Source organism: Eriocheir sinensis, chromosome 55 (genome assembly GCF_024679095.1).
Source record: "Eriocheir sinensis breed Jianghai 21 chromosome 55, ASM2467909v1, whole genome shotgun sequence".
Classification (NCBI taxonomy): domain Eukaryota; kingdom Metazoa; phylum Arthropoda; class Malacostraca; order Decapoda; family Varunidae; genus Eriocheir; species Eriocheir sinensis.
This window is the reverse complement of record NC_066563.1, coordinates 1957402-1974264: the sequence shown is the minus strand read 5'-3', so window position 1 is coordinate 1974264 and position 16863 is coordinate 1957402. Positions and strand designations below refer to the sequence as shown.

Below are 16863 nucleotides of genomic sequence, written 5' to 3'. Positions count from 1 at the left end.
TGTCGGCGTGAGATGAGACCAATATCACGGGTGACATCTTGATCCGAAGTAGGGGTCTAGGGCGGTTCTGGGCTCAGCTTGCACTTAAGGCTCAGATCGTAGTGCCAGGTTGGGGCCGCGTCACCCTTCTGGCTATGGGTGACCCGCGTGGACGATGGTTTGGGAGGGAATTGCCTGGACTCCTTCGAGACTATCCCTTAATTCTGTGTTGTTTTCCAGCGTCCCTGTCCCTGCTTGCCCCCTCCTCCTCCTCCTCCACCTCATCCTACGGCCTGTACAACCACCCTCTCTACCACCTCCACCTCACGTCATAGTTTTATTTAATTCTTGTTTTCCTTGATCCATGTTTTCTGTTTTCTTTCTTTTCTTTTTCTCCACTCTATTCCTTAATGTCGAGACTCGCTTTTTTTTTTTTTTTTTTAGTCTTCGTTCCCTGTTGCGTCTGTTCTCGTTTTCTCAGATTTTCTCTTTTTTTGTTCTTGTTTGTTGTATCGTTTCTTCCTGTATTACTTTCTGGTCTTGATGTGCATTTATATATCCCTGAATGATTTTTTTTCTTCCTTTTTCATATTTTTTTATTAGCGCTTCGTTGCTGTTGTTTTGTTTCATCGCGTATGACCTTTTGTTTTCCGTCGATTTTTAATTAACCGAGTCGTGGTTGTTTCTCTTCGCTACACTAATACGTCTGCAATTTTGTTCTTTGTTCCTTTTTTTTTATTATTTCCATGGTATGTTTTTATTTCCTATGCTCCCAATCTACCCGTTATATTTGTTTTTTTTTTGTTTTTTTTCTTGTCGGGCAATATTCTCTGTTGCAATTTTTGTTTTTCATTGATATTGGTAACTTTTTCGCGGTGCATAGACGTGTAGAATTCCATTTTCTTTTATTTCACTTAACAATTTACAACTACACTCTTGCCCCCGTCGTGGCGATATTTTTATACCTTTATTTTATGCATTTCTTTTGATTAATTTTTGTTTCAGATTTCCTTCCATTAATAACTAGTTTTTTCGAGTCTGCAATAAGCCCTTTCTTACACCAGTCCACTTTTCTTCGATGACTCAATTTTATTTCTGTAGTCTTTTTTTTTATATAGTCCTTCATACCGTCGTAGCATCGAGGAATATATTTTTACACACGTACACACCACATTTTTTCCTACGTAATGTATTTATATTCTATTCTGACTGGCTGGTGTCATTCTTCTTCCCCCTCGTTTTCTGTCTCTATACGGGGTTCGGCAATTTTGTGACGCAAGAATGGGAGAGCGAGTGTGGCAGTCCCTCCACGGCCAGCCTCGCACGACACTTATTCTTTTTCACCCATACAGAAATAGGCCGAGAGAGAGAGAGAGAGAGAGAGAGAGAGAGAGAGAGAGAGAGAGAGAGAGAGAGAGAGAGAGAGAGATAAGACACAGATAACGATAAATAAGAAGAGTTGAAGACAGACACAGATGAGCATAAATAGCGGAAAAAATGACAACAGTGCATAAACGAATGAAGATTACAAGGTTTAAGACAACAGAGAGAGAGAGAGAGAGAGAGAGAGAGAGAGAGAGAGAGAGAGAGAGAGACGCCCAATAGTTTCGTAGAATTAACGGGAAAAAACGAAGATCCAATTACGGTCTGAAGGGAACCCAACACTCCGCTCTCGATGGAGTTAAAGCCTGACGAGTTTCCGGAGTTTATAATTCATGCCGTACCACGAGGAGGGGCAAACACGTGTGCCTGAAGGGACGCACAGATGAACAGCGGCTAACAGGGACGTTCAGTTAATCTAAATCACAGGTACTTTTCAGCCCGTATTTTTAAACATCAGCGCCTTAGTTCCCTTATTTGAAAAGCCTCTCGTTAGGTTAAGTTAGGTTAGGTTAGGTTAGGTTTTACACGCTTCCTGCATCTTGAACGGAAAAAAACCCACCAATGAAAACATGTATTTTTCAACCCGTATTTTTAAACATCAGCGCCTTAGTTCCCTTATTTGAAAAGCATCTCGTTAGGTTAAGTTAGGTTAGGTTAGGTTTTACACGCTTCCTGCATCTTGAACGGAAAAAAAACCACCAATGAAAACATGTATTTTTCAACCCATATTTTTAACATCAGCGCCTCAGTTCCCCTATTTGAAAAGCATCTCGTTAGGTTAAGTTAGATTAGGTTAAGTTAGGTTAGGTTAGGTTTTACACATTTCCTGCACCTTGAACGAAAAAAAAAACACATCAATGAAAACCTGAATTAATCTTCCCTGTGGCCTTCGGAAACAGTCGAAATGGGAGACCAATATGCTTAAGAAAATGGACCTTCATATTAAAGTTCAAGTAATCTTTTTCCCCTACTCTTTCTCCCCTCTTCCAAGTTTCCGAACAATGAGTCTACGCGCCCATGTTACAGGCTCTCCCGTCCCGGCCCATTCCCTTGAGATCAGTTCCAACAATATCAGTATCCCAGACCCGTCCCCTAAGAGATTTCTCTGAACCGCCTTTACAGGTTAATGGCCACATCCACTTTATCAGTTTTCTCGGTAATAGAAATGAGACAAGGAAGCCAAGAAAAAGTAATGGGAAGTGAATCACGTGGAATTCAACAGAAAATAAGTGTTTATGTTGATGCTACTGTCCTTTTTTTTCAGTTCGTGTTACGTCATAGCTCTTAATTAGGGAGAGGTTGATATAAGACGGTTTTAGACTTTCTTTGTTTTCAGATTATTTTTTCCTTAAACGTTGTTACCTTTTTCCCTTTCAAAACAACACGCGCAGCTATAGCGTATGCTCCCAACTGTACCTCTGCCTTCACCACTAAGGTAAACACTGCTACGTGAGAGTAACATCATTCTCATCTATTTCCGAACATGTAGCCAGTCCCAGTGTGAATACAGTCTCTATTTCATTTTCTCTTCTCGAAGGCGATACGTGAAGACCTTATTCACAGAGTATTGCGATATACGATAAAGCTGAAGGACAGTACTGTGGAACATGTCGCTTCGGGAAATAAGTTTTTTCTACACTATTTTCTGTATATATACTTACAATACGTCCTTGACTTCCCTTGTTGAGCCTTTAATATGACATGATTAATAGTCAATCAGCGACTTTCTCTTTCTCTAACTTAACGCTGCAAGCAAAGTGGGTACATATCTTTTACTCAATCATCTCCTCTCCAGACGCCACTTAAAGCCACAATGCGCACCTGACTGCCACTTGCTTTACCTTTAACATGACTATTTGGTTAGTGGTCAATCAACAACCTCTTTTTCTCTTCTCTAACTTGACTTGCGTAGGGATCTGTTACCCTATTATCTCCTCTCCCAGACGATACTTAAAAGCCACAATATGCACCTGACTGACACTTTAACAGTACTTGGTTAATGGTCATTCAACAACCTTTCTTTTTTCTCTACTCTAACTTGACGCTCCGAGCAATGTGGGTATACTCGAACATTTTACTTTTTCCTCCCTCCAAGATGACACTTCTACTCGGTATTACCTCACTACTCTCTCGGATACTTCACAGGCAGCCACTTATTTTTCTCCTCGCCAACAAGCAATGGTCTTTTTGTCTGTTTTAGTCTGTCTGTCTACAATGTGGGTATACTTAAGGCCTTTTACCGTGCTTTCCTCCTCTCCAAGACGACACATCTACTCGCTATTACCACCTTACTCTCTCGGACAGTTGGCAATCAGCAACATCTATTTATCCTCTCCAACATGATCTTTCAAGCAAATGGTCTTATAGTCTGTTTTCTCCCCTCCAAGGCTTCCTCTCAGCCCGCTGTATGTACGCTCTCCTCTGTCCTTTGCCTCACCTTCAACATACATTAACGCCAAGTCGACGGTCCTACATCCACCCTGCTCCTGCAACCACCGTGTGTCCTTCCGTTTATGTACCATTACGCCCCCGTCCACCCACCCACCCCCACACACACTGGTGGATGCATCTGTTTACACGAGGTTCCATTTTCCCTGCCATAACGAGGGACTAACCTTGAGGGCCAGACTGACTATAAACTTCCCGTGTCCCTCGTTCTCCCAGCTTGTCGAAATGCAAATGAGAATGCCTGCTACCTGCATGATCTGGGTTTACTGCCTTCCTGCATACCACTGCCCTTCAAACCGCCGCAGTGTTCGCACCTTCTACTTTCCACTAACGATTATATATGTTAGAAACGCTGCAAATGAAAGTTACACAAGCGCAAAAAAAGGATAAATAAATTAGTAAAACATGAATATATAAACAGAAGATTAAATGCAAACAGCTGAGCACATACCACACTGGATCTATATATATACTTCAATACTGATGGTCATTTATGTACTGCTATTTCTACTACTACTGCAACAACTACTACTACTACTACTACTACCACCACCACCACCACCACCACTACCGAGCCTTTCCCTCCCCGCCCGGTACAATAAAAAATTAAGGAACAGACAAAGATTGGAAGGTGACAGTGTTCCCGGGTCGAAGGAACTTGGCGAGCGTTCCCCTTCAAGCATAACGTGCCTCGTGTGTGTGTGTGTGTGTGTGTGTGTGTGTTACTGTATTTGTTCTGGCTACTCTTTTCCATTCTTGTTTATTTCTTTCATTTTTAAACTCTCTCTCTCTCTCTCTCTCTCTCTCTCTCTCTCTCTCTCTCTCTCTCTCTCTCTGATATAGGTTTTCCATTACTACCGTACCCTTACACTGCATCGGTCGAACAAAACCAGTTCCTTCTTCAAATATTCCTGTCCACCATTACCTTTTTTCAACCCAAACAGACACGATATACACCACTCGGCCCCGTACCTGCCCCGTAAGGCCTGGAAGAAAGGACAGGAAAAACTATTCATGGGAGGGGAAACTACCTTAAAGGACGGAAAACTATTTACCAATATTCTGCGCTCTCATCAAAAGACGTGAGGACCCCAACACATGCCTGAGGGACTCCTGCCGCGGCCTACACTCCCCTCGTGCCTCCGAGCAATGGCCAGCCTATTATTCCCGCTACCAACTTACTAAAAAGATGAGGAGCGTCGCCTAACTCTTAACACGGTGCCTGAAGTTCCTGGCCCTCGCTGAAATTTGCATCCAGCATCATAACAGGGCCGGCAACGAGGAGGGGATGAGGGGGTGGATGAGAGGAGGATGCAAGGCGGATGAGACGCACGGCAAAGAGGGGAAGATGGAAGGAGCGGGAGGAGGGGAAGAAGAGAGGAAGTGAGAAAGTTTGAATTCCTTGATAATACGTTCAAAATTTCCAGAGAGAGAGAGAGAGGGGGGGGCGGAGGGAGGGGGGGGGAGGCGAGATGCTGCGATACTTTCCTAGATATGACGGGCCACAGGTGAGAGGGACATGGTAATCGCCCTCTCTGTCCAGGTGAGCAGTAGTTGGTGGTGGTGGAAGAGGAGGAGATAGAGAAGGAGGAGGAGGATAAGGAAGGGGAGGAAGATAAAGAGGACGAGGAGAAAAGAAGAAGAAGGAAGAGGAGAAAAAGAAGAAGAAGAAGAAGAAGAAGAAGAAGAAGAAGAAGAAGAAGAAGAAGAAGAAATAAGACGAAGAAAAAGGAGAAAAAAACATTAACAGCAACAACAACAACAGGGGTAGGAGAAGGAGGAGTAGGAGGAAAGAGGATTATGAGGATGATAAAGAAAAAGATAAACGAGGAAAAGCAGGAGTGGAGAAGGAGGAGGAAGAAGAAGAAGAAGAAGAAGAAGAAGAAGAAGAAGAAGAGCAGCAGGAGGAAGAAAGAAGAAGACGTGGGAGAAGAATGAAATCATGAAAGAGGAAATCATTACAACACACGCAATAACAAAACATGAGGCAGAATAAAAGTGAGGCTATTAGGAAAAAGTAAACATTGGTGAGTTGAAGGCAAAACAGCAGGGAAAGCAAAAGGAAAAACAAGTGAGTGAAGTGACATAATGAAAACGAGAAAGGAAAGGGTTTTAATATGATGATGAAAAAGATAAAGGCTTGTTGTTTTTATTTTTCTGCTTCCCTATCACACCAGTTAAAATAAATACACAGGGAAATGACTGACATGGAGGAAAAAAAAGTGAGATACAGCCTCCGAGAAAGATTAACCTCTCTCTCTCTCTCTCTCTCTCTCTCTCTCTCTCTCTCTCTCTCTCTCTCTCTGTTGCAGGAGATAAAAATAATAAAAGTAATGGTGTGTGTGTGTGTGTGTGTGTGTGTGTGTGTGTGTGTGTGCAGGAACAAAACAATGGAGCTATTCAATGAGTCAGTGTCAAGGGTAATGGATTATGGATGAACTTCCTGCTGCGAGCTAAATAAATATAAAAAGAAACTCTGAGCAGCACTCGTTGTTTATCACGACTCAACAAGCACGTAGAGGCAACAACAGCTTGGTGGTTCACGAGATATACTAGCACAGGTATTAAGGGTGGAAATCCAAGGCTCAACTCAGGCAGACGGCAACCTTATTGATGATTCTCACGGTCCGCTTCACGTCACTTGGTTTACCCGAGCCGTAATGTAATATTCAAACACTATTATTTATAACATTAAGCTTCTTCGTGCTTATAATACACTAATGACTAATCTATTTCAAGCCAGTCGTGTACAGCATCCACTGGACAATCTCTTGCTGGAACGATACTTTGTGGCTCACTTCTCAAAGAGGTTCGTAAGGAAGAGATTTTTGGGCCGCGTATGCTAACACAAAAGACGAGGAAGGAGGAAGTGAGTGGAGTAACAATGAAAAATAGAAAGGATATTTTTTGCCTTCCCTATCAGGTCAGTTATAATAAACAGGGAAATGACTGCTGTGAAGGAAATGTGAAATACAGTCTACGAGAAAGATTAACCCCCCTCTCTCTCTCTTAACGTTTAGACGACTCCAAGGGGATGGACAATACCTGTAGGGCGCCAGGGAGAGCTGCCATAACGGGGATATCACACACACCCTCCCGCCACCACTACCACGCTAGGCTGAAAGAGGACCGACACACCCCACCGTCACAAGAGATCGACCACGACTGCAAATGTCAGACTTCGCTTACCCGAGCTCCACTGCGCACACCCTTCGCGCAGACAGCTCCGTTTTTGTCTTTCCCGCCAAGATGTCACTCAACGTAGCTCAAACAAAGTATAATTAAGCTACAAAGCCCTACATACTTGGGTGCCTCTGCTCAAAGTAATTCGTAGGTTTAGTTTCATGCAATGTTTCTGACACGCCATGAGTACGGTATTGCAACATTGACATCGAAGACTCAACCGTACGATAATTCTCCTCGGCCAGTCTAATGTACGGAGACTACGCCCCCATATAGCGTAACTCCGTATATCCTTCAGTTTGTTAATGAAATACTGGTATACATGGGTTTTATACATATATTGCTTGACTAATGGTAACTGGCACCTCTCTCTTCTCTATTGATCGCCACGCAGAAAGATGCTAAATGCCTTCCATGACTGTTTATTCAAGCATTTACGTGCCTTTGCCTGCTGGGGCTCCGTGCGTTACTATGCCCACTGATAGGATGGTGTGTTTTTTTGTGGGGCCTGGTGTGCGTTTTTTTTTGTGGGGCCTGGTGTTTTTTATTGGGGCCTGCAGCCTTCTCGCAATAATAAATTTTCATTCATGGCAGCCAGTGCAGAATAACCATGAAACTACCCTACAAACTCGCGGGCATCGTTCCAGGGCTACGCAGACGAGGGTGCAAAGCGTAGTTATCATTCCTCTCGATAATTATTTTTAGTTAAAAAATAACTGAGGACGAGACGGAATGGCTGATGTTTTGATGAAGACACTTCCCTTCACATTCATTTATTGTGTGTATTTTGGTTAAATTTTATACTTCGCATCTATTGAAAACTATATGCAAACTTTAAAAGCCGTCTCCTGTTGTACTATTCGTGTTTTGGATACTCTACATCTTTGAATACAATTATCTATGTACCAATAGCTGATATGCTCAGTAATGTATTCCAAAAAACTTACACGTACCTATTTAGATGCATAGATATTGTATTAAAGTTGTTATAAATACAAATACATTTAAATACATTATTACCTAGGTAAATACTGAATGGCGACTGAGAGGGAACTCTTTAAACTCCTGAAACTATGAATGGGGGACTTTACAAACTCCATATATGAATGATGCAGCACTGTGCCATCCGGTCCCTCAGCGCGATAACTTAAGGAGGCGGAAATGCAATATCGTTCCTCTCTGTTCTCTATCGTTCCTGTTTTCTTTAAAAGGGGTGCAAGGGGATGATTTCATTCAAATAACTTAGGGTGAAGTTACCTGATAACTAAAACTAGTTAACTTGGAATGAAAATAAAAACGGCTGTTGTACATAAATGTAAATAGTTATCATTGATCACATTATCACTCATGTCATGTGATGCCCAACAATCTATCAAAGGAGAGGCAGCCAGTTATAAAATAAGAGCAAATTGTTTTCACTTACAATCTACGTTAAGTCAGCTCTGGTATCCTCTTTGTTCATGTCTTCTCACACTTTCATTATTTTTAAACTTTATTTAATAATATAAAAGATTTTAAATGATTATTAATTAATAAACATAAAAGCATGTATTTTAAAATATGCAAAGGCAAAAACAAATGAACAGTTCAGAAAGAAAACTTGGGCAATTTAACATGAACTCTTCAGAAAGGCAATATGGGTAAAACTTGCCACATATTTACTGTGTAAGTTAATAAAAGAACAAAGTTTTCCTAAAAATATAATGATTTTATTATCTACAAATTGCAGAGAAGATTTGAAATGTCTGAGACCAAAACTAGTCTAAAACAACATCTACACCAATAAATCATTTAGTAGATACATACATACAGGTGAAGTAAATTTACAGGACTTATTTACAAACCAAAGGCATCTTGAGCCAATACGTGACACATTTCCTCAGACTACAGAGTATGAGAAGTTTGAATTTACACCAATTACAAAGCCAATGCACTAACAGGTGTTGGCGCGCTACTTGTCCAGGATGTCCTTGGCTTCGCTGAGCTTAGAACTGATGTACGGGGAGCCGCCTCGGTCAGGGTGGTTTGTCAGCATCATCCTCTTATAAGCAGCCTGGAAATTCAGAAGCATGAGAGAAATATGGATTGAAAATATGTACGTACTCCCAACCCTCTCCGTCATTAAAGTGAATTGTGATAATCATCATTAACATCAGTTGCCCATTTCCTGAAAAGGTGAGGTGGAGAGGCAAAAAATTCATGTGACCATTTTGATGAATATTCTAAACAGAAATACAAACTGAGGGAGGCCAATTCCCTAACCTTAAACTCTTCAACTTTTATAGGAGCCACATCCCTTCAGTCACTTATTACAACATAGAGACATGGATTTTTAGCCTTCCATGTTTCAGAGATATTCATATCAATAAAAACAAATTGAACCTCACTACATTTTTTTAAATGATTGCAGACTATTATATTTTTGTCTTAAAATGATATAAAATATCTGTAACAATATATTCATAACCACAAACAAATTATTTCCTCATGTCCTGGTTGCTTTACTATCACAGACACAATAAACAGTAAACATAGCTGAGGAATGCAAGGTTCCACTAGACTGTTCTTCACTTTGTCTGGTCTGTGACTTGGGATGGAAGGTAAAGAATGACTGTCAGTGGTTATCACAATAAGACTAGCTACTGCTAGTTCTCATCACTAAAATCAGAACAGGTTGAGGAGGAAATATGCTGAAAGGTTATCAAGACGTCAGAAAATGAGGTAAGTTTACAGTGCACTGTTCTGATATGTAAAAAAAAAAATTCAATTTGATAGCACAGTGTATGGTGACAGTGGCACGACTGCCATCACAACAAATATAATGAGCAACATGTAAACATGATAAATCCACAAGAAACTGTACAAGAAGGTGGTTGCACATACACAAACTCAAGAACAATAAATTCGTCCTCGAATGTGTCAGCTAACTCTGTTCACTTGTTCAAGACATACCACATAACCCTAAATATAGTATGACACAAATATGACGCCAGTTTGGGTGGGGCCTGCTTGGGGCCACAACCCTGCCAAACCTAGGGCCGCTTCCACAGTCGTTTTGTTTGTTTTGATCGTTACCAATGGCGCCGATCGACGCTACAGTTTTCCATGTGAAACTGGCCTATGGGGTAGTGGCGGCTGCAGAGGAAGCGAGAGGTGTTGAGAGTGTGTGGCAAGGTGCGGGGCTAGGCTAACCCCGCAGCTGCCACTACCCCATCGGCCAGTTTTAAGTTGAAATACTAAATTGGCGATCGTCACCATTGGTAACGATCAAAACAAACAAAATGACTGTGAAAGCGGGCCCTAGTCTTCAGGGTAAGGGCAGCCATTGGATTAGCTGTTATTGAGCAAGGAGGTGAGGAAGTGACATGGTGTCTTGACTGCTGACAATGCAGGAAATAAAAAATGTCATGTTATGGAATTTATACAATTCTTTGCCATTATTCTAAAAAGCATCATATTCATAGCACTATAAAGACTTATTTAATGTATACAGGATATTAAATATACATTTCAAATAGTAAATAGCTGACATACGAGAGAGTGATGGATTGAGGATGACATGGCAGCACTGCGGAGAGGCACAGGACACACCCATACTGACTTCATGGCCGAGTCTGACTATTTCAATGTTAACAACTTTGGTACAACAATACACCTTTTCTTTATGGTGGAAGCTACTTTTACATGCTCTGTGCTTTCTCACAAATTTTACTGGTCATAAAAAATAAGCTGATTGATATTGAGCTGCTTTGTGTAATAGGTCAATCACTCCAGTAAGCTGTATATAATTGTAAAACAAGCTTGGTGGCCCCCTCCTCTCATTGATTAGCATCCTATAACTCTCTGCCATAACTCTAGAGCATTTTGTAACATTCAGGCATTCCTCCTGCTACTGCAAAGCTTTATATAACCCTACAGCAAATGCAAACTATGGCTAGAGTAACATGATTGTGTAGCACTTCATATCACCACAACACTTAACACTTCCAACATCACTGGCCAACAAGACATCAAGACACATAGACAATAATGTGATATTCAACAAAGGAGAGGATTTAAACTTTTCTATTGTAACTCTCCCTTTATTTTGTTGTGATATTCATAATAGTATTTGGCACAGATAAAAGTTTGATGATGACAAGAAAAAATATACAGAAACTCAGCTCTGTCTTACCCGAACTTTCTGTTGATTGGCATTGGGAGACACGTTGAGTATTAATGATGCTTCACGTTTCGTCATCTTGGGGTCAAATCCACCTTTGTAATATTTACTGTTTGCCCAAACCTGCAAGAAATGGAGATTCATATTATAAGACAAATTCAATGTCTGGAGCAACTTTAATGCTACTAATGGCACTGAGAGAGCTGACCGTGAGTTATGTGTTGATCCCCATTGGTACCAGAAACACAAACAGTTCTCTCTTTAATTTTGCCAGAACCAGAAAGTAGAGAACTGCAAGTTCATGGTATCAGAGACCAGAGCTGCATCAATTGACATGGCATGGCAATGCTGGAGGGGTAGCTAAAGCTACAGTCACACTGACTTTACGACCACCTGCGACCTCAAAATTCTGCGATTCACACCCACCGCTCCCCGACAACATAGGTGGCAAAGTAGTCGTGCGACCGAATGGCTACCGGTGGTCGTTTAGTGTCCGTCCAGTGGGTGGCTGGACGGCGACCATGGTAAGATTCACACCTTGACCTCACACCTGGAGTCAGGCCAAGACGCCCACCATACACCGACCGGTGACCGACAGGCAAAGACCAGAACGCGTCCAGTCGCAATGAGGACGGTAACCTCCCTTAACGACTTGCTGCTGATGTGTTACAGTACATAATATTTTCACCCAGTTATATTACACATTTCTCATTCTTATTACTGTAAATTATTTGTAAAAAAAATTACTTATAAAGGTAATGAAAGAATTATGTGCTTCACTGCAGCAAAAGACGGATATTTGCACCCTAATGTATGATGCCATAGATTGATTAATATGCACATTACATTCATACATTAATCATACAACATTTTTAATACACATACATTAGCAAGGTTCCTTGAAAGTAAAAACATGTCTGCAAGGTGAAGAATCAGCTAATTAGGTAATTCAATTAGACACGAAACAGCAAAGGGATCGGGGTGGGCAGGAGGATGGTGGTGAAGAGAATGATTCTCTGAACTTGGAGATTCCCATTGTAACTGTTGCTGAAGTAAAAAGAGCCTCTGAAAGAATGAGAATAAAACAAAAGATTGTCTAACAATAGGCCTTAACAAAGATTCAACCAATTTTAAAAATGAAAAAAAAAAGCATAAATATATACAATTTATTTGCAAATCAGTTCCCAAATCATGGAAAATTAAAATTTTTCATCAATTCACAAAAAAAGGCAACGAAAGACCGAAAGAATTGGTCAAATAGTCTTCTACCTGTGACCTACATATTTTGAGAGAGACTAAGGGTCGTATTATAAGACATTTTGCCGCCCAAGAACACATATTTGACAAGGCTTTCGTAGGAGTTGTGGGTATTTCCAGGGGTAGCTTTATGACCCTGGTGGTAGTTTGACCCTTCCTCTGTACCGTGAACCTGAAGAAACACTCATTAGAACCCGACTGACCCCCTTTTGGACCTTTAGAAATAGCTGATGTGAGAAGCAAACGTGTCTTGTAACACCAGCCTAAGAAACTCCACATGAAAAGCGTGACTAATTCCCATTAAAAGAGGTTAAGCAAGGTGACAAAATTCCTCCAAAATTATTTGCACCCTGATTAACATGGATAATTAAGATGAGGGTAAATACATTAACTTTAGATTTGCAGATGATGTGTTCACTAAGTGATTTTGAGAAAACTTACAAAGAGAGATTCAGAAACTCCACAGAATCTGTAAGTAGGTCTGAAGTTGAATATGAAGAAAATAAAGGTAATGTTTCATTATCAGTTGGCAGGACAACATATAGCTACTAATGATTGGAAACTAAACTCTTGAGAGTACGAGAAGAATACACATATTTAGGATAAACAATTGGTGCTAACCTGGGCCATGAAAAAATAAGAGAGAATAGGGCTGTGATAGGGCACTTTTGGTAAACATAGTAATACCATGAATAGCAACCTACCAATCTCTCTGAAAAGTAAGGTGATACTATCATGCCAGTCCTAACTTACGGTTAAAAACTTGGAATCTTTTCTGCATGTCAGTCTTTTCCTGCAACACCTCATTCCTAACTTTGCTTTTTTTATTTACTCAACACATGTTCCTCCATCCCAGAGACAATCACCTTTGCAATAACCTTGGCACACACACACACAGAAGTAATCATTCCATAAAAAAAAACAGATAAGTTCATCTTTAGAACTTCCCACTGAGCTGCAGAAAAACGGCAAAAGCACTGCTCCTCGGTGGACCTAGAGCCTGAACTGGGATGATTATAAAAATTGTATCAATGTAGGTATATAAAACATAAATCCTACACAAATCCTGCTTGGTGGTTTGACTTCCCATCCAGAGCATAAAAAAATCAGCTCACCTTACTGTCCAGCTTGGGCGCGTTGTATACAGTGTCTGCCATTTTCTTGCCAAGTGTTGGAATCGTGCGCATAACAAACCGAGCACCAAAACCGAATGTCGCCAGTCCCAAGCCAGCGAGTATCACACTACTTGCCTGCAGGAAAGAAAAATTTCATACTGAGATGAAACTGAAGAACACCTCCAAGAAAACTCTGTAGCTAATGACCGAACTACTAACTACATCAATACTGCACTAACTGAGTGGAGGTGTTGAGGGAGACGAAGCCCTCTCGTAGGAGGGTATTAGGTTGAATTTGTTTTGTTTTGTATTGCCTTGCCCAGTGAAGTCTGTGGGAGGTCAAGAGGGACAAAGCCCCCACACAGGAAGAGGGTGGTTCATAAAGCACCCCCACATGAGGTTATTAGGTTGAGTTTCATTGGTAGAGCTGAGTGCAAGTAGTGGCAGTGGCAAGAAAACAAGCCACTACATATTTAGGGTTACTTTCTTATCAATTGCATCTTTGTATTAGAGTTAAGGGGCTTGCATTTTAGTCTCGTAAGTATTAATGAGTCAAATATTCTGAGATGACAGAGAGCAACTAATGCATCTTAGTATCATATAACCACTAAAATAGTAACCTATCGCTGCATACTGAATGTTCACATCTCAGAGAGGAGTAATTTCAGACAGAAATGGTTATCAGAATGATAACTAGCATGTTAAAATCAATGAAAAATAGAACTGTGAAATTCTGGATACAGGCTGGCTATTTAACGAGTGTACAGTCTTGCCATCCCCATTACACAGTGATAGGGTCCATTAGGTTAAGGCAGGGTTTTGTGGTGAAGGGTTACTGTTTTTTAAGTTCACAGAGTTGCTCAGTAAATAACTATGCACACAACTTTAATATATTTCCCGGGTTGCTCTGTAAGGGAATATGGGGATTAGTGTAGCCTCCTCCACCCCCACTGACAATAACAGCAAATTGTGAAGTGTATCACATATATTTATTGTTAACCTTAACAAACCTAGTAAAAATAAATAACTTAACCTAAATATATATATAACCTATCCGGACCTGACCCCCCCCTATTGCCAAATTATGATGTGTTAGACTGCACTCATAAATTTTATACATCAATATTTTCAAATTTTAGTTTTCTGGAAGATGTTAGCTACTGCATTGCATTCAGAGGAATAAAATAAAAATGGGGAGGCAGTGGCTGAGCGGTTAGCTTAACCTCCGCATGCAGAATAAATTTAAACTAGCCCAACCTAACTAAACCTACTTAACGGAGGGGGCTTTGCCCCCTTGCCCCCCTTGACGGTGGGCCCACGACACCCGTAATGGGGGTCTTCAACCCCCTCAACCCTTCTATTTTCCGGAAGTCATTTGTTACTGCCCTGCATTCAGGGATCAAAAGAGAATCCATTATGTAAGTATCAACACACTCTTAAAAATTATCCAACAATGGAGCAGCCCAAGTCCTCCGGCGGTGCCTCAGTGGATGCTCGTGTTCACTTTTCAGAGCCCATTTACCTCACACGACTGTCTGCCGCCCCCTTACCATGCTTGGGCCGTGCACCGCCGCCTCCCGCTGTTCCTCCAGCTTGAGGGTGTCTGGGGCAGGGCAGAAAAGGCTGGTGACGCAATCGTAAACACACGGCAGCCCTCTTCTTCTTCTTCTTTTGACCTGTATTGCTTCGAAGGTCGTCCTCCTCTTGATCCTCTCTCCTGCTTATTGACACACTTTGCTTTCCAATGGCGTTGCAGCGTTACAGTGCCTCTCCTCTCCGCCACACAGCCACACACCAGCTGACGGCCGCCTCGGTGCCTTGAACACTGCCTTCAGAAATTCAGTTACAGACCGGGAGTTTCGCCTTTGTAACGGCACTCCCTGATGTATCTCTACTGTATGGGTCTGTTTTCCTCTTTTTCCTTCATTCTTTTTTTCTCTCATCCAAAATTTCTGTACTGTTCCTTCTGTTTCTACAATACGGTTATCTTCAATTAAATATTCCCCAATGATGTCTTCTTCTATGTACGGTTGTTGCAGCCTCACACTCTTCTTTCTTTCCCGCGTATAGGCTGGGCACCAGAGCAGGAAGTGCCGCAGGTCTTCTTTTTCCACTCCACACGTCACATTTCATTTCTTCTTGCCGGTGTCTGTTCTTGTCCTTCAGTTTCATGGTGTTTGTGTGTCTCCTGATGCGCGGCCTGCAGGGTTCGTCTGCTAATGTCGAGATCCAAACTATTCGTGTATGTGTCAATCTTATTATCTACTTATTTATGAATTTAGTACAAATTTTGCTTCCTACATCCCAGACGATTAAAACATCATGCACAGTAACGGAACTGATAAATAAGATAACGAGGTATGGCTTAAAATGTCACGGGTGTTACTGCGTTACGCTGTTATCGCAAGTCTCACAGTGATGTTTATCAAAGGCACACACAAAAGAGATTATATGGTTATGTATAATGGCTATTACTACATATTTGGATCGTTATAACACATATGGTTTTCACTCGCACTAACCTCTTTATTCTAAGCATTATTAACCGCATCAGTAGGTTCAGAAATTAACAACAACAACAGGAATAATTATTTAAAGGCTTATACGCCGAAAATAAAGGGCCATACATCTCCTTGTGTGTCTGTTTGAGGCAGATGGACCTCCTGTATAACCATAAAAGCACCGGCGTGTTAGTGTAATATGGTTATCAAGCCTTGGTTCCCAGACTGCGAAATATTGAGCCCAACGGTCCCAGGTCTGGTATTAGTGTCCACAAGCCTTCGAAATGCCCAGAGCCATACCTATATTATGTTTTGTCAAGCGGCTCAAGGAATGTTCTTTATCTTGTTCTTCACTTCTGTCACCTCGAATCATGTGTTTTAAGGAAATACCAATCCAAACATTTCGCTACGTTTCGGAGAGGCCGGGGAAATGTTATGCAGCAGAATGATATAAATGGATGATGATGATGATCTTAAAAGTCAACAAGCCCTCTTTCCCTGATGGCTGATACTGGCTATGAAAAAGAAATAGTGACTTTAAGAGCGCCTCTCTTCCACAATGCAAAACATCGCAATCTTTACGCTGCTGCAAAAGTAATATTGTTGTAATTTTCATATAGGGATTAATGTAGGGCCACCTAAAAAGAAATCCATAATTTGCATGATTTGCTCACACAAAAGACCCATAACATCCTTACTAATACTGATCACTCGTCTGGAAGCAGCTTTGTAGTTATAATTAGTTTTTCATGTAGCAACACTCCGCTACGCACAACTTAATTAAACAGTGATTACAAGGTGTGCTTAATCACCTAAGAATCGGTGGTAGTTTTGT

The 16863-nt window shown here is 41.2% G+C and overlaps 2 protein-coding genes across 5 annotated transcripts in view; both read right to left on the bottom strand.

The window, feature by feature from the left end:
* The window catches only part of LOC126983889 (transmembrane protein 117-like), a 104535-nt gene extending 96381 nt beyond the window's left edge, over positions 1 to 8154 (bottom strand). For all 4 annotated transcript variants that reach the window (XM_050837058.1, XM_050837060.1, XM_050837061.1 and 1 more), the window contains exon 1: positions 6856 to 8154. The gene's annotated coding sequence lies outside the window, so the exon portion shown is untranslated. The remainder of the gene's footprint in view (positions 1 to 6855) is intronic.
* Positions 8155 to 8294: 140 nt separating this feature from the next.
* Positions 8295 to 15354, bottom strand: LOC126983891 (mitochondrial import inner membrane translocase subunit TIM14-like). Its single transcript, XM_050837063.1, has 4 exons — positions 15078 to 15354; positions 13528 to 13662; positions 11168 to 11278; positions 8295 to 9046 (listed from the first exon to the last, which is right to left on the bottom strand). Exons 1-4 carry the CDS (start codon positions 15078 to 15080, stop codon positions 8945 to 8947), a joined length of 351 nt encoding a protein of 116 aa, XP_050693020.1. The 5' UTR covers positions 15081 to 15354; the 3' UTR covers positions 8295 to 8944.
* Positions 15355 to 16863: the final 1509 nt, after the last annotated feature.

Excerpts from the sequence above, each read along its gene's own strand:
- LOC126983891 (XM_050837063.1), bottom strand. Across the intron at positions 11,279-13,527 it reads CGCCCAAGCTGGACAGTAAG|GTTTGGGCAAACAGTAAATA; the intron begins GTGAGCTGATTT and ends CATTTCTTGCAG. Across the intron at positions 9,047-11,167 it reads CCAATCAACAGAAAGTTCGG|GCTGCTTATAAGAGGATGAT; the intron begins GTAAGACAGAGC and ends CTGAATTTCCAG.